Raw genomic sequence first — 18146 nt, 5'->3', positions numbered from 1 at the left:
AATAATTTGGTTTTATTTTTAACTTTCTTATATTCAAATTCAAATAAACTCATAAAATCTATTGATCCAAAATGTCCTCAGATTCCTCGCAGGACATTTGACTTTAAATCAATAAATTGTAAAGTGTGAAGTAAAAGCCTACAGAGGGGAAGAACGACGATGGCAACTCTGAGGGACGAACAGATTTCCTGAGACAACACCATTGATTCAAAAACAGACCATAAATCAAACAGACATTCTTCAAACATCCATGAAGTTGTGTTTGTGGACGTGTGTGCTGCTGACAGAACCGACGCTGACGTTCACACTACGACTTCAGTGCAAAACAAAAGTTGCATGAACCGATATTTTTACTCACATAAATTATTCACATGTCCGTTCACATTTTATTTTAAAACTGCACGAAGCCTGGATGAGAGAGCTTTCACGTACACACACACATACACACCAATGTAAAGGATTTTCAAATTAAAAGCGTCTGAGGAAGCTGCAGCTGTTCCTGAACACAAAGTAGACTAGTAACTAGAATTATTTCTTCATCTGGATCCTCTAGCTGTCTGTTAGATCTCATCCCAACTAAACTTTTTAAGGAAGTCTTCCCTTTAATTAATACTTCCATATTAGATCAGATCAACCTATCTATTGTAACCGGCTATGTACCGCAGGCTTTTAAAGTGGCTGTAATTAAACCTTTACTTAAAAAGCCGAGTCTTGATCAGCTGTTTTAGGAAACTACAGACCAATTTACAACCTGACGTTTATTTATAAGTTGTTTCAAATCAACTTTGTGATCATTTACAAAGGAATGATCTGTTTGAAGATGTTCAGTCTTTAGAGTTCATCATAGCACAGAAACAGCTCTGGTGAAAGTTACTAATGACCTTTTATTAGCCTGAGATAATGGACTCGTCTCTGTACTTGTTCTTCTGGACCTCAGTGCTGCTTTTGATACGATTGATCATACGATCTTATTACAGAGATTAGAAGACGTTACGAGGATTAAAGGAACTGCATTAGACTGGTTCAAATCCTACTTATCAGATAGATTCCAGTTTGTCCATGTCAACAATGAGTCTTCCAGACAAACAAGAGTTAGTTATGGAGTTCCACAAGGCTCAGTGTTAGGCCCAATACTTTTTACTTTGTACATGCTTCCATTAGGAGATGTCATCAGGAAGCACTGTATCAACTTCCATTGTTATGCAGATGACACTCAGCTATATCTTTCTATAAAACCAGATGAAACTAATCAGTTAGTAAAACTTGAAGCCTGTCTAAAAGACATAAAGGCCTGGATGACCAAAAACTTCCTGTTTCTAAATTCAGACAAAACAGAAGTTCTTGTACTTGGTCCTAAACACCTCAGAAACTCTTTCTGTAATCACTTAGTTACTCTAGATGACGTTGTCTTGGCCTCCAGCAAAACTGTGAGGAACCTTGGAGTCATATTTGATGAGGATTTGTCCTTTAGACACCATATAAAGCAAATCTCCAGAACTGCCTTCTTTCATCTACGTAATATTAATAAAATCAGGAAAATCCTTCCTCAGCGTGATGCAGAAAAACTCATTCATGCGTTTGTTACTTCTAGACTGGATTATTGTAATTCCTTGTTGTTAGGATGTCCAAATTACTCATTAAAACCCTGCAGCTGATCCAAAATGCTGCAGCAAGAGTACTGATGGGATTTAACAAGAGAGATCATATTTCTCCAGTTTTAGCTTCTCTTCACTGACTTCCTGTGAAATCAAGAATATAATTTAAAATTCTCTTGATGACTTACAAAGCTCTACATGACCAGGCTCCATCGTATCTTAGAGATCTTATAGAACCATATAATCCTAGCAGAGCACTTCTCTCTCAGTACGCTGGTCTACTTGTGGTTCCTCGAGTTTCCAGAAGTAGAATGGGAGGCGGAGCTTCAGTTTTCAGGCTCCTCCCCTGTGGAACCAGCTCCCAGTTTGTGTTGGAGGGGCAGAAACCCTCTCTAGCTTTAAGATTAGACTCAAAACCTTCCTTCTTGATAAAGCCTATAGTTAGGGCTGGCTCAGGTAGACCTGAACCAACCCTTAGTTATGCTGTTATAGGCCGAGGCTGCTGGGGGACCTCGTTACATGCTGAGGTTAATGCAGTTTGGTTGAGAGAGACTAAGAGTCAGACTCTCAAATGATTTATAACTAAGTTTAGGCTTTGGATTAATTGATAAACTTGAGTGGAAGATTGCTGCCACTCCTCCTCCTCCTCCTGAATCTCTAGGAATATGATAATGAATATGACCGGGAGGAGTTGCTTCATTAATCCTAACATATTCTTCCTGTTGCAGCCAAGTCTCTGTGAGACAGAGTAAATCAATCTGATGATCAGTTATCAACTCATTTACTGACAGAGATTTAGACCAGAGAGATCTGATATTTAATAGTCCGCTTTTAATTGTCATATTTTTTTGATCCATTAATTTGGTAGGATCCATTTTTATTACATTTTTATTGACAGATCTTTTGTTGAGTTTTTTAAATATAGGTGGTCTGGGTACAGACACAACCTCTACAGGATGTTGAAGGTTTTGGGTGAGTGACAGCTCTAAAGAAGCTGCAGAGGAGCTGTAAGACTGTAGCTCTGCGTCCTGGCCTCAACCCTGGATGTCAGGTTTTAGGGCTGTTAAGAGACATGGCCATGTTTCTAGAAAGAAGAGCTGCACCATCCAAAGTAGGATGGATGCCGTCTCTCCGGATCAGACCAGGTTTCCCCCAGAAAGTATTCCAGTTGTTAATGAAGCCCACGTTGTTAGCAGGACATCACCTCGACAACCAGCGGTGAAGTGAAGATGTACGGCTAAACATATCATCACTGGTCCGGTTTCCTCCTACTATTGGGAGGCTGTGGCTCAGATGGTAGAGTGGGTTGAACACTAATCAGAAGGTTAGTGATTCAATCCCCAGCTCCTCCTGTCCACATGCCCAAGTGTCCTTGAGCAAGACACTAAGTTGCTCCTGATGGTGAACCATCGGTGTGTAAATGTGCTCCTGATGGCAGCACCTTGCATGGTGATCTGTCTCATTAGTATGTGAATGGGAAAACCATGGTAAAGCGCTTTGAGACCAAAAGGTGATAAAGCACTATACAAGTACAGACCATTTACTCTTTAACTGACTCATACCTCACCATCTTTTTCTCTCCCATAGTTTCTTCTTATTATCTGTTGTCTCCATTCAGTTCCTTCACTCACGTAGTTTCTCTTCTTTCTTTTCCAGATGTCCCGTCATGGAGCTGCATGTCTCTGCTCTGTACTTGTCGTCTCCACCAACAGTTCTTCTCTTGTATCTCTATGCTGTCCTTTTCTCTCTCTGCTCTCCTCTCACCCCAACCGGTCGAGGCAGATGGCCGCCCACCTCTGATCCTGGTTCTGTTAACAGATGCTCCGCCCACCTCTGATCCTGGTTCTGTTAACAGATGCTCCGCCCACCTCTGAGCCTGGTTCTGTTAACAGATGCTCCGCCCACCTCTGATCCTGGTTCTGTTAACAGATGCTCCGCCCACCTCTGATCCCGGTTCTGTTAACAGATGTTCTCCACCTCTGATCCTGGTTCTGTTAACAGATGTTCTCCACCTCTGATCCTGGTTCTGTCGGAGGTTTCTTCCTGTTAAAGGGAGTTTTTCTTCCCTCTGTTGGAGGTTTTTCTCCCTTAAAGAGGAGTTTTTCCCTCCTAGTTTATGTGGGAATTGTTGAATTGTTGGTTTCTCTGTATAATGTTGTAAAGTTCTGCTGTAAGGTCTTTAATGTATTAAGTGCCATGAAATAACCTGTGTTGTGATTTGGCGTTATATAAATAAAGTTGAATTGAATTGAAAGTGTTTGTTTTCCACTGCTGCTGCTGGACAGAAGAATCAGTGTGTTTATTGAGTGTTAAACAGAAGACACACAAACATACTGATTTCTGGGTAAAATGATTAAAGCTGCAGATGTTCTGGAGGGTGATGTGTTCACATGATGAGGTCATTTCCTGTCAGTGCAGAACAGCAGTGTAGATTTGAAACAACACGACTCTGTTAAAATTCAAGTACAACACAGTCAGAGTCCTAACATGTAAGAGTATCATTAGTTAGTGTAACGGAGGGAAGTCTGTGATCTGGAACGCAGCATTGGTCTTCGGGCTTAAAGTCAGGTATGTAGTCGTGATTGTGAAGGTTTGGGTAAGGAGTTAGGCATGTGTGTGTGTGTGCGTGAGTGATCAGCACATCTTTCCATATCAATTCCACTTCACGTTTGCATCAGCAAGTTTGGAGGTTTATTTCATGTCATAGCAGCAAGTTGTTATGTAAAGTTAACAAAGACATACACACTTGTAAGACCATCAATGAAGGGAACAAAGTTTGCACAATATTTTTGTCTTCAGTCACGGTTTATGCTGCCTATTTAAAGTTCGACTGTTACTGTTATAACAGTGGAAAAAAATCCCTGTGTGTTTCATAAAAGTGATGTTAAGCAAACACTTAAAATGCACATGGTGATGTCAGCTAAATATCTGCCATGATTCAGAACAATTACAGCCACATGAAAATACTAGAACTCCTAATTCAATGATAAAATTTTGTATTGCAACAACAGGCTCTCTGTCAAAAGAAAAGTTATTCATGTTTAAATCACCGACTGTTTTCTCTTCTGAACCGCCGTTCCAGCAAACTGCATGACATGGCACTTATGTAAAAACAAACAATGACTGACAAGTAAAAAGAACATTCACATTGGAACACAGCTGATCTGGTTTCACTCCACTAGTCTGACGGCTGCAGACACATACAGCACACTATCACCGCAATCCTCCATCAGTGATGTCTCTTAGTGCTGCAACTGAGATCTGGTGTTTTCAGAGGAGGAGTGGACGAGGAAGAAGTTTACACGTTAAAAGGTGGATTTGACAGGAATAGAAATAAAAGAAAAAACACGGTGACGGCCAAATTTGCAGGAAGTCTCAGCGGCTGCCTGTGATTGGCTGCTCGCTGGATGTTTCACTGATGTCCAATTGGCCACACTTTACTGACAAGTTTATTTGGACATACATATGTGAAAAAAAAACATGGACATACATGACAAACAAACAGTAAGTGGACCAAAGCCTGTTCATCTCAGTGATTACAACGTACTGTACTTTGGTGGAGTCACAGATAATCTCAGAACTCGTTGATTTCGTCATGTCTGACATAATTTTAGCACACCTCTCACAGACACGCTGACTACTCGTTACAAGTTGTTGTCGGGGCAAATCCTCAATCTGATATGACTAATTATAGGCATATAAAAATACAACAAACATACCTACAGTATGTCCTGCTGCTCTTCCCTGGTACAAGGTGTTTAATACAACTAGATACCGGTGTACTTATATATACACTATGATCATTAATAGTGACTCCTAATTTGCATATTTGTCATTTAAATGTAATAAACATTAATATATCTGAGTGATGACTGTTTTTATTTGTGGATTAATACAAATATTTTAGTTTTACCCATTTCAGTTCAGGATATTGTTTTATTAGAGCACAGGATTTATTGGTATACATACAAAGATAGGTATATACAATTCATGACCTGAATCATGACAGTTTTACATTAACTTGCCTTTGATGGAGAGTTTCCAATCGGTTTGTAGTTGAAATGAAAGACAAAGGGTGCAGAGAGGTTCCACTCTCAGAGAACTGCTTCAGGCTTTTACAATTTAGGGCACCACAGATCTGGTGGCGAGTGAACATTTCACAGCTGAAGTGTGTACATTCTGTGGAAAATGAGTTGCAGTAATACAGTAGAAACAGCAGATGAAGGGGCAGTCACTTCCCTGTCACTCACGCTCCCCTTCTCCTCGTGCTCACTGTGGAGGGAAGACGACCTCGCTCGGTCAAACTTCCCTCTGGATTTTGAGAAGGGGATCATGATCAATTTACCCCCTCCCCCCACCTCCTCCCATACATCCTCATGCCCCCCAATTCACATTAAATGATTGCAATTCCAAAACTGCCCAACTTGTGTCAAGAACATAAAAATAAAGGCAAGTTTAACAGGTGCACTATTCGACTATTTCATGCAATGTTCAGATTTTTGTCATGTATACAAAGGCATTGTGTCACATAGGCTTCGTGTTACTTTGAGCACACCTCGGGTTAATGGATTAGAATTTAATGAGAAGCTCTTTTCTTGACATGGATCACTGTGGACAAATCATAGTAGTAATATTCATAATAATAATAACTGAAAATAAACTGTAGAAATGTGTATTTGTTGACACCAATGAAGTCGGGTGATAACACCAGCATTCCATTATATTAACATGATTCAAAGCTAGCTGTGTGATGGGATTAAATGTCATCATGATTAGTATACAGATGTGTCAAGTGTCTAAGGTGCACAACTGCCTGGAGTAAGCTTACGTGGATGTGACAAATCATAGTTTACATTTGCTTCTTACATTATCTTGTTTCCTTTTTTCCCCGTTTCTCTCGCTAACAAAGAGAAAAAAATAAAAAAGTATATTGCTTCAAAAAACTTGGTTTTCTTTTTTTTAATATTGTGAAACATTTCATTCACCACTTCTCAGGTTTGTCTAGGTAGACAGAGCATTACATTATCAGTCAAAGATACATACAGAAAGATGCTGTGAATCCAAGAGATTAAACGATCAACGATGGGACGTGACAGTGACTAATTCCTGGGACTTTTTGTCAGAGTCTGTCGGTCTGTCTGTCTGTCTGTCTGTCTCGGCCAACCTCCTACCAGCAGGTGGCACAATGCAAGCACGGATGTATTGCCTGGGTGAAGGGGAGGGGCTGAGAGATTAGTCTGTCACAGTTACAAGAGTCAGTCCAGGGAGCGTTGGCTCAGTGTGTTCCAGCTCTGTGACTGAGGATCTGCAAACCTAACTGCACATGCTCTCCATCCATCCATCCCTCCCTCCCACCCACTGCCTCCCATGCCTTTTGTCAATAGCGTTAAAACACAGAGGGGCTCCTCATTTGCTCTTTCCAGACGTGCTGGAGCCCCCCCCTCCGCCCTCATACTTGTCGGCAATTTCGGATGTGTCTAACTTCTCCGAGCCGTCGCCTTTCTCTGACCTCTCCTTCTCAGACCTCTCCTCCCCCTCCGCCAGCTCGGACCTCTCTGACCTGGCATCCGCGTCCCCCTCCGACTTCTCCTTCCTCTCCGAGTGGTCGGGGTCCATGGACGAGGTGCCGGGCTTGTCCAATATGGCGAGGGCCTCATGCTCAGCTAAACAGGTGGTGATGTTGGAAGTCCAAGCCTTCAGGTCCTCCTGCAGGGACCAGAATGACACCCGCACATTATATAAGGAGTCTGCTTCTGATGCAACAGCTTTCTCTTTTGCATGCTTTTCATATTGTGCTTTAGGATTTAACCATCACCATTACAGGCTGAAGCACAAAAGCAAAGAAACCAGTATACCAGTATAACAAGGTCAAATACTCTAATACATGTAAATTAAGTGCTTTTTACTCCTTTTGCTGTAATTTTACCCACAGAAGGTAAAGTATTATCACCTATAAATGTACTTGAAGTCAAAACTACAAGTACTCATTCTGCAAAAAAAGACCCCTATAACTGATTTATGCTTATACATGAGATTAAATATTGATAACGGTGCATCAGTGTGTAAGCAGCGTTAGTCCAGTGGTTTCCCGCTCCAAAGGGTCACTAGATAAATCTGATGACTGATGTGACAGAAAAACTAAAAGTTCTTTTACATGTCTGTAATTTTTTTTATTGGACTTTTTCTGATCTTTGACTTTTTTTTTTGACATTTTAGGGCCCACAATTATTATTTTATTAAATCAAAACATCTGAGTTGAGAAGAGATATGTCTCTTTGATGAAATTGATGACGAGTTTCAATCACACTGATGTTTTAAAAGACGTCACCGGCCTACAGTGGTTTAATCTTTAACATCATAACATGATCTACTGATTATGTCAGTCAAATGAATGTAGTGGTTCCGGTTAATTAATATTCACCTATTGAATGTAAGAAGAAGCACATATAGATATTCTCAAGTAAAATACAAATATCTCTAAGTACATTTCTTCGGTAAATCTACTTAGTTACTTTACACCCTGAGACGTCACTTGACCTTTCGTTCGTGTTTGAAGTATTTTAAAAACTCTCCCACTGACATGAGGCTGTGAAGTTTCTATGTGCTAAGTGTTTAGTCACTTGAACACCTAAACATAGTAAGGAATATAGGATCCATGTATGAAGTGAAATATTCCCCCCAGATTCTCCTGATATCTGAAGACATGTCCAGACAGACAGTATATGTTTCTTCTATCATGAGTTATTTTTGGAATCTAATTGAGGATTACAAAAAAAGGAAATTAAAAATAGACAAACTGATGTCATGGTTGATATTTATTTTCATAAGATAAAGATCTGAATGAATCCCCATGAAGGCGTAAATTGTGAAAAACATCTCGCGCAAATATAAAATTCGATTTGTTTAAAATAAGATAATTTCCTAAAACAGATGGACACTAGTTTTTAACAAATCTCAATGAAACTGAAGGATGTAGTGCATTTGTAAGGGACTAGTACCAAAATGGTGTCTACAGGATGGAGTCAAATAAATGGTCATGGTAATGAAGAAACATGCTACCTCACTGGTGTATTAATAGAGTCTGGACAACAATGGAGCTTGATGGTACAGAGGAATAAAATATGTTAAGTATCAATACTTTTTAGTAGGATACAACCCCGTTTCCCAAAAACTTGGGAGGCTGTGTAAAATGTAAAATCAAACAGAATGCAATGATTTGCAAATCATGTAAACCCATATTTAAATACAAATAGACCAAAAACAACATATCAAATGTTGAACCTGAGTCATTTTATTGTTTTATGAAAAATATATGCTCAGGCAGCAACACATTTTAAAAAAGTTGGGACAGGGTCATGTTCACCACTGTGTTGCATCACTTCTTCTTTTATCAGCACTGTAAACGTTTGGGAAGTGAGGAGACCAGTTGCTGGAGTTTTGAAAGTGAAATGTTGTCCCATTCTTGCCTGAAATATGATTTCAGCTTCTCAACAGTTTCAATGATTGACAGGTCTGGACTGCAGAAGGCCAGTTTATCAGCCGGACTCTTCTACTAGAGAACCATGCTGTTGGAATATGTGCAGAATGTGGTTTTAAGTTGGGACAGGGTTTTACATTGTTTTAAGGAAATTAGCATGACCTTCCCTGAAAGAGACGTTGTCTGGATGGCAGCATATGTTGCTCCAAAACCTGAATATATCATTCAGCGTTAATGCTTCTTTCCCAGATGTGAAAACTACCCATGTCATGTACATTCATGTACCCTCATACCATCACGGATGCTGGCTTTTGAACTGTGCGCTGATAACAAGCTGGATGGTCCCTCTCCTTTTTAGCTGAGCGGACAAGGCATTAATGATTTCCAAAAGAATTTCAAATTGTGATTTGTCAGGCCACAGGGCAGTTTTCGACTTCAACTCAGTCCATCTCAGTCCAGAAAAGGCAGTTGCATTTCTGGATCATGTTTCTATCTGGTTTCTTCTTTGTGAAAGAAGCGATGCAGCGATGAACTGTGTTCACAGACGATGGTTTTCACAAGTGTTCCTGAGCCCATGCAGTGATTTCCACAACAGTGTGTGTTTGTTTTTAATGCAGCGCCGCCAAAAGGCCCAGGGATCACGATGCACAGAGATTTCGAGGAACATTTCTCTTAAATTGTTGCACTATTTACCCATTCAGTCTCTCCCAGTCAAGAGTTGAATCTTAACTGCTCAGAGACTATACCGCTCTGGAATGCTTTTCCAGTCCCAACTGTTTTGAAACAAGTTGCTGTCATCAAATTCAAAATGAGCATATCTTTTTCATAAAACAATAACATTTCTCAATTTTAAAATTTGACATGTTGTCTTTGGGGTGTTAAAAATATGGGTTTACATTATTTGCAAATCATCACATTCTGTTTTTATTTACATTTCACACAGCATCCCAACTATTTTGGAAACAGCATATGTATTGATGGTTTTGGTATTTTTCATGGGATTTGTTGCTGTAAAGTATTGACTATAATCACACTCCAACTCTTAATACATGTACCTTATTGAATTGCTTAATCTGCATGACATGTGGAGCACGTAGGTTCTAAAAGAGGTTTTAATAGGTATTATAAAGCAGATTAACTATGTCCGACTGCCTGCTCCTCTTAAACATGGTGTGTAAAAAAAACCTGTAATATGCATGTATTAAATGTTCTTACCTCATCTTTTGCATGGAATATGAAGTTGTTTCCATCGTTTATTCTGTTGCAGAAAAAAAATCAAGAGCGATTGTCAGTTTTTGATGTACTCTAACTGTCTTCTAACCACCTCTCTAATGAATAATAATATTACACTTAATTAACATTCTGTGTTTTACATTTTCTCTCTTGAATCTGAAAAAATAGGCCGTAGATTATGACTATATTTCAGTAGTAGGCATATTTCAATTTAAAGATCACTCAGTAAATTCACAATGTAAAGTTATTATCATTTGAAATTTTCCATGATAAAATAGTTCTTACTTTAGAATGAAGACATTTTTCTTCTTCTTGTATCCCAGTGAAGGATCAAATGAGCAGTTACTGAGGTCAACGGGAGGCTCTCCATTGTACGTTGCAGTGTGGTTCCTTGCATCCTTATAGAAGGTCAGTAGTCCCTCTTTCAGCACACAATATACTTGCACCCAGGACTTGCTGTAAAATCAGAATGACACATTACATAAATCTTAACCGAATGACATTTAATACATTTCTAGTGGTAACTTGGGCAAGTTGGATTTAGCTTCCTTTGCATAACGTTCAAATATGGACACAACACCCAACAACACAATCGTTACAAAGCTACTACAACAAAGGAGTGATTTAGAAATGTATTTAGTTCGATAGGATTAGTTTATAACACTGAGTCCCATTAGTTACTGTTGCTATGCCTGTCAAGCTTTCTGTTCCTCCATAGCACATGTAGTTTACAATGATAACAGTCTGTCTACCAATCCTAAGTAATTCTAGAAACTGGGACCTTTCTGACAGAGGGACACTGACAGAAGCTGAAACAACCAACGAGTTTGGTAGCTGAATTTACAGCTGTTGCTGGCAGATTAGCGTTAGCTGGCATTAGTTTCCAAAGTTTGCTCTCTCTGGCTGAGTTTGAATATTTCCAGCTCTAAAAAGGTTCTGAATAGAGAGGTACATAGGCTACTTGATGTCAAGCAAAAGCCTCATTTACTGACTGAAAAGTCAGCATCCATTAAAAAGAGTGGTGCGCTTCTTTTGTAGGATAGAAGGAGGGTATGGTAGGAAAACGTGCAATATTTGATTGGGGTCCTGCGTTCAGGTGCCTAACTTACCATACTTTGTAGTTCAATCAAACCTTTTGGGGTTTAAACTAGCTACCGTTAGTTTGAAGTGCAGGACAGACAGTGGAGAGACACTGTGGACATGCTGGCTCCGAGTGGGGATTATTTTTTTAACATAATATAACCCCACAAATCACTAAAGATTGTTCACGATGTGCTCCATGGCCTTGGTTGTAAATTAGTTCACTGGACATGCTAACATTTGTATCTTACCTTAGAGCTCATACATGAACTGTTTCATCCATTTTGCTCTTGTGTTCTTGGTTTTAGAAAAAAACGGACCGCATCTTTAAATGGGGAGTCTTGCTCTTATTAGAGCCCACGGCACCGCCTAGTTATGGTAGCTAAACTATGATTGGACAATTGTTGTTTTGGGGAGAAGTTTAGCAAATGATCCATCTTTTGTATGATTTGGCAGTGATGGCTGTACCTATTCGGGCTCCTCTGCTGAGCTTCGAGGTCAGAGCTGGTGGCCTTTTTGCGGTACAGGGAGCCTTCATTTTGGGCAGTGTGTGAAGGCGGCTGGGGTGTTGTTGGGGCACCGGTTGCTGGGGCTGAGCGAGAACGTCGAGTCTCCTCAGGTTCTTTTGGACGAGGCCTCCTTCGAGGTTTTGGACGGTCTCGGGCACGAGGACGTCCGTCAAAACGGGTCACAGGTGCTGAGAGGCTGCTAGAAGGTCGATAAGGCTCTCCTCGTGCCTAAGAAAGCCAATTAAAAAGAGGAGAATGTTACATCAAGACCTCATGAAAGATGAACTCCCACAACACCACGGTGGTACACTGGATGGAAGTTGACTCACAGTTGCTGCCTCTCTCTCCTGGACCTGCTCTACAATCTCTGCCATGGTAGATCTCTTCTCCCTGCAGGGACAGCAGACACCAGTCACCCAAACAGCAAACCCTTTCATTATGCAACCTTCAAAATTATTAAGATTATGCAGGACAGTGATGACTAGGCAAACTGTAAGGCCACATTTTGTAAAGATCATTTAAATTTTACTGTCATGAGCCCCACTCATTCACATACCCTGAGCGTTTGTCAGAGCCCTCCTTAATGGAGCCCTCCAGGTCACTCGAGTCCTGTCTCTGCAGCCTCTGCTTGCCGCTCCCCTCCTGCTCACTAGATGACTGCCTCTCCAGGCGCCTCCGGTAGCGCTCCTGTCGAACAATCAGCGGCAGCTCGTTCAGCCTGGCCTGGATCTCCTGTTCGCTGGAAGTCTGTCTACCGAGCTTGTACTCCCTCTCTCGCCTCAGATGGTCCATTTGAGGGTCAGAGCGGCTGCCACGGGGATCCCTCTGGAGACGGCCGTGGAGGAGCTCCAGCCCTGATTCTGGCCCCACCATGTCAGCCATTGGGATGTCCCCGAACTGCTCCCGCTGCACTCTGCTGGCTTCCAGGAGGGGATTTACAGCCTTGTGGATGTGGTTTATCCTGGGCTGCATGAAGTCAGCCTTCAGGTGCTGCCATGCATACGCCATTTTAGGGTCCATGATGCCACCACTCTGCACCAGGTAACCAGAACTGCCCAGACTTCCACTGCTGTAATGATTTTGTGCCAAGAAGCCTGAGCTACCCAGTCCGCCCGGGCTCTGATAATTCTGCGCCAGGTATCCAGAGCTCCCCGTATTAGGCTGTTGTGCCAAATACCCAGAACTTCCAACATTCGGCTGTTGTGCCAAATACCCTGAACTCCCCATATTTGGCTGTTGTGCCAAATACCCAGAACTCCCCATATTAGGCTGTTGTGCCAAGTATCCTGAACTCCCCATATTCGGCTGTTGTGCCAAATACCCAGTACTCCCCAAATTAGCCTGTTGTGCCAAATATCCTGAACTCCCCAAATTAGGCTGCTGTCCCAAATATCCAGAACTGCCCATGTTTTGTTGAGGCATAAAGCCAGAGCTTCCCAAACCTCCGCTGCTTGGCTGCTGAGCTAGGTTACCTGAACTTCCCAACCTGCCACTGCTTAGATGGTTTTGCACACCACCCACACACCCAGTCGTCAGTCCAAAGTACCCAGAGCTCTCGGCACTGCCAGCAGTTTGATGGTTTATCCCAAGGTAAGTAGAGGTGTCTGCTCCACCACTGTGGGAGGTCAGCGCCGAGAAACCAGAGTCACTTCCGCCTCCGGCTGCCTGGTGGTTCATCCCAAGGTATGAGGTGCTTGCCAACTTCCCACTGCACTGCTGTTCCAATCCGTGGTAGCCCGATCCATTTATAACTGGGTTATAGCTGGCTAGCGTTGAAGACAATCTCTGGGTTGCAGGGATGGCACCCAAATCCAAACTGCTCTGTAATGGTTTGGGTTCTATATGCGCCTGCATTGTCTGCCTCAAGAAAGAAGAGGTAGCACTGGTTGAGGGAACACTGGGAGTCAGACAAGATAATGGGAACATCCTTCGACTGGAGAGTGGGGTTGTCTTTTTCGCTTCCTCTTTTTTCTTCTCAGCCTAAAGAGAGAGTTAGCTAAATAACTAATAGCACTACATAAACCCAATTAAAACCAGATACCAAATGATGGTCTCAAGAAATGCAAACCCGTTTCCAGAAAAGTTCGAATGCTGTGTAAAATGTAAAAAACTGAATGCAATGATTTGCAAATCGCATAAACCAAGATTTTTATGAAAATATATACCAAAGACAACATATCAAATGTATAACAACTGATAAGTTTTTATTTTCTTATGAAAAATATATGCTCATTTGGAATTTGATGGCAGCAACACGTTGCAACAAGTTGGGACAGGGTCCAAAAAACACTGGAAAAATTATGTAAATGTAAAAAAACACCCGGTAGAACATCTCCCAACTAATTAGGTTACCTGGCAACAGATCAGTAACATGATTGGGTATAAAAGATCATTTCAGAGAGGCTGAGTCTCTCAGCAGTGAAGACGGGGAGAGGTTCACCACACTGCGAAACACTGTTTGGGCAAACAGTGCAACAATTAACAATAATGTTTAACATAAAATTGCCAAGAATTACAGTACATAATATCATTAAAAGATTCAGACAATCTGGAGAAATCTCTGAACACAAGGGACAAGGCTGGAAACCAATATTGGATGGTGGTGATCTTCGGGCCCTCAGGCAGCACTGCATTAAAAACACACTATTCTGGACTGGAAATCACTGCATGGGCTCAGGAACACTTGTGAAAACCATCGTCTGTGAACACAGTTCATCGCTGCGTCCACAAATGCAGGTTAAAACTCTCTAAAGAAGAAACCTGATAGAAACATGATCCAGAAACACCGCCGCCTTCTCTGGACCGAGATCATTTAAGATGGACTGAGGTGAAGTGGAAAACTGTCCTGAGGTCTGATGGATCAAGATTTGAAATTCTTTTGGGAAATCATAGACATTGCATCCTCCAGGTTAAAGAGGAGAGGGACCATCCAGCTTGTTATCAGCACTCAGTTCAAAAGCCACCATCTGTGATGGTACAGGGATGCATCAGTGCACATGGCATCGGTAGCTTGAACATCTGGAAGGAAGCATTAATGCTGAATGATATATTCAGGTTTTGGAGCAACATATGCTGCCATCCAGACAACGTCTCTTTCAGGGAAGGTCTTGTTTATTTCAGCAAAACAACATCAAACCACATTCTACAGGTATTCCAACAGCATGGTTCTCCACTGATAAACTGGCCTCCTGCAGTCCAGACCTGTCACCCATTGAAAACATCTGGAGCATCAGGACATGAAAAATACAACAAAGGAGACCTTGAACTGTTGAGCAGCTGAAATTATATTTCAGGCAAAAAATGGGACCACATTTCACTTTTAAAACTCCAGCAACTGGTCTCCTCAGTTCCCAAAAGTTTACAGAGGGTTGTTAAAAGGTAAGGTGATGCAGCACAGTGGTAAACATGCCTCTGACCCAACTTTTTAAAAACGTGTTGTTGCCATCAAATTCAAAATGAGCATATATTTTTCATTTAAAAAAAATACAATTTCTTAGTTTCAACATTTGATATGTTGTCTTTGGTCTATTTTTAATTAAACATAGGTTTACATGATTTACAAATCATTACATTCTGTTTTTATTTACATTTTTCACAGTGTCCCAACTTTTATGGAAACAGGGTTGTAGAGGTATAACAAATAATAAGGAATGATTTGTTCATTTCAACTGTATGTTTTACTACAATAATGTGGTATGGAAGACAGATGGGTGCAATGAGTGAGGGTACACCGCATGCAGTACATGTCATGAAACAGATATAAGCCCGTAATGATGCAAATTCATGGCATAAGCCCATGCCTGCTAAGCAAAGAAAAAAACATACCAAGGTCAAGTTTTTTTTTACTGTAGCAGCATTAAATTGTGACTCCACCAAACTGATTAAACATTTATCTACAGTCAAGCTTACTGCGGAAAGCTGGCGGAGGGAGCTGAAGCGTTCTTTCCAGGTTACAGCCGCCTTGCGGAAGGCCTCGTGGCGAAGGATGAGCTGCTCAACCTCGTCAGTTTGGGCTTGGGCCTCTCCTCCTTCTTGCTGCTTGGAGGTGATCAGCGGCTCCTTGGCCTTCAGCCAGGCCTCCGCCCTCACCGTGTCCTGGGCAAACTGGAACTTTTCTTGCTCTGGAGGTAACAGCAGACCGACAGCACAGTTACCCTTTCACCACAGAACATGCTCTACGTATACTCCAGTAAAAATCTGTTATTTGCGTGCATTATGTGCATTATGTGACATGTTTTATGTGTTGGCTTGGATGTTCATCCCTGTTTAAGTCATGGTCGGAGGGAATGTGTAATGCTAGCTGCAACAACAAGAGGAAGATTCATACATGATTCATGATACATTAACGGCACATAACAGGACGAAGTGGAAAAAGCGTTTATAGTCTGAGTCCATTTGACATTTAACGTAACGTTGTGTTAAGAGCTGCTCTGCTCTGAAACAGTCGTTGGGTTACTCACTGCGCTGCAACTTCTCCTGGTGTTTGTCCCATTTCTCAATAAGATCCTTCTGTTTGGTCAGAAGACTGTCCAGCTTCTCTTGTATCTGTGGTGACAGACAGGTTGCACGTCATGACCACAACAACATATTGCTGCATCGTTATGAAGTAATTGCATGAGGTATTTTAATCTCTTGTTACAGATGTGACAGTGAGATTTTTGTTTGTTTGTTAGCAGGACCTCCTCGGATGCAGGGTTGCCTGCAGCTATCAGGATCTTGCCGAGATCTGCACACTGCTGTATGGTCTTGCTGCGGCCATCTACTTTAGCCTTCAGCTCCTGATGTTGTTTCATCATCCCCTCCAGAGCCGTCAGATCCCTGAGGAGGGATGGATCGGGTTATTCAGATCAGATAAAGCAACAAATACAATTAGGGAATCATTGTGTCTGCAGGGTGTAAAATATTACCACTTCTGTGTAAACTGTGTACAGTCCTAGTGCTAAAACATTTGGTCATGTCTACTAATGGTCTGGAACGTTAAGCCACATCAGTGACCTGCCTCTATAGATGTCAGTCAGCTGGCTGGTTGGTCAGTTTGGTCCGAACTCTTAGATGGATTTATGTTCTGCAGAGATGGAACCATATGATGTTGGTGACTTTTTTTGTTTTTAGTGAAATATCTCAACAAATATTGATCAGATTCCCATGAAACATGTTATACACAATATCCATGATGTTCAGAGGCTGAATCCTGATTGGTGGACCCTGATTTGCTTTTATCGAGCTCCACCAGCAGAACCACATTACACCATCCTCACACAAATAGACGGTGTAAAACTCACCACCGGCCATTGATGTTTATACTGCATAAATATCGATGGCTGACAAATGTACCAACTTCATAATGACTCTCAATGATCAAAAACACATTTTAAACCTTAAACTTTGGTGAGCTGTTTTGTTTTGTTTACAATTACACTAGGAAATGTAATAAATCTCAATTACTATAAAATATCATAAACCATTACAATATTAGCTAGATACTTTTTCTGTCAATTGAATAATCGACTAAACATTTCAACTATAAAATGAAAGAAATTATGGTTGCAGCCCTACACACTACACATACATCGTGCTGTATGTTCATATCGACATCTGGTAAAAGATTTCACACCACATGTGGAAGTGTTGTAAACTGAAAGCTGCACAGTGGAACTAGTTTGGAAAAATAACAAATAATGGCTGTGATTACCGTGTGAAATTAATAGCCTGATTCTATGAATTGAATAATAGATGTCATATGAAATTAGGTCAAAGCGGCACAGCAGCCTAATTCCACACTACACATAATGACCTTCAGTCTACAAGGACTGCACAAGACCACAGAGACGTCCAGTTTCATTGAACACTGACACACAGAATGCAGTTTCTAAACCTGCACACACCTGCACAAGACATTTTACACATCTCCAAACAGTGGAATAAAAAAAAAAAAATGGTGTCTCACCTTGGATCATCCCATCCTATCTGGCCCATGATGCCTTCCATCCACATGAGGTTTTCACGCACCACCGAGAAGAACTGCACCTTGTCGGTTACTGAAGTCACCTGGACACGACTGGCCTCACAGGAGCTCAGCAGCTCCTTCCACGCCTCCATCACTTGCTGTTCTTTGACCATGATGGCCTCGGCCTTCTCACCGGCGTAGATGGTCCTCAGCTGGGCGGCATTCTCCTGCAGCTGCCTCACCTGCACCGAGACAGAGCGGGTTATTGGCTTCAACACGCTGCAATGAGTGTCAGTACAGTCAGT

At 41.5% G+C, this 18146-nt stretch overlaps 1 protein-coding gene across 1 annotated transcript in view; it reads right to left on the bottom strand.

The window, feature by feature from the left end:
- Window positions 1–5517: 5517 nt before the first annotated feature.
- The window catches only part of sptbn4a (spectrin, beta, non-erythrocytic 4a), a 28625-nt gene continuing 15996 nt past the window's right edge, over window positions 5518–18146 (bottom strand). The window contains exons 11-20 of the mRNA XM_069164994.1: window positions 17842–18083; window positions 16574–16712; window positions 16355–16439; window positions 15804–16015; window positions 12451–13874; window positions 12224–12284; window positions 11854–12122; window positions 10591–10761; window positions 10288–10330; window positions 5518–7301 (exon numbers count right to left, since the gene is read on the bottom strand). Of these exons, the coding sequence (XP_069021095.1) occupies window positions 7002–7301; window positions 10288–10330; window positions 10591–10761; window positions 11854–12122; window positions 12224–12284; window positions 12451–13874; window positions 15804–16015; window positions 16355–16439; window positions 16574–16712; window positions 17842–18083 (2946 nt within the window). The 3' untranslated portion in view covers window positions 5518–7001. The remainder of the gene's footprint in view (window positions 7302–10287; window positions 10331–10590; window positions 10762–11853; window positions 12123–12223; window positions 12285–12450; window positions 13875–15803; window positions 16016–16354; window positions 16440–16573; window positions 16713–17841; window positions 18084–18146) is intronic.

Source organism: Embiotoca jacksoni, unplaced genomic scaffold (assembly GCF_022577435.1).
Source record: "Embiotoca jacksoni isolate LCO1_2020_lvr unplaced genomic scaffold, fEmbJac1.0.p SCAF_33, whole genome shotgun sequence".
Taxonomy (NCBI): Eukaryota; Metazoa; Chordata; class Actinopteri; family Embiotocidae; genus Embiotoca; species Embiotoca jacksoni.
The sequence above is the reverse complement of the archived record's forward strand: the minus strand, read 5'-3'. Positions and strand labels throughout refer to the sequence as shown.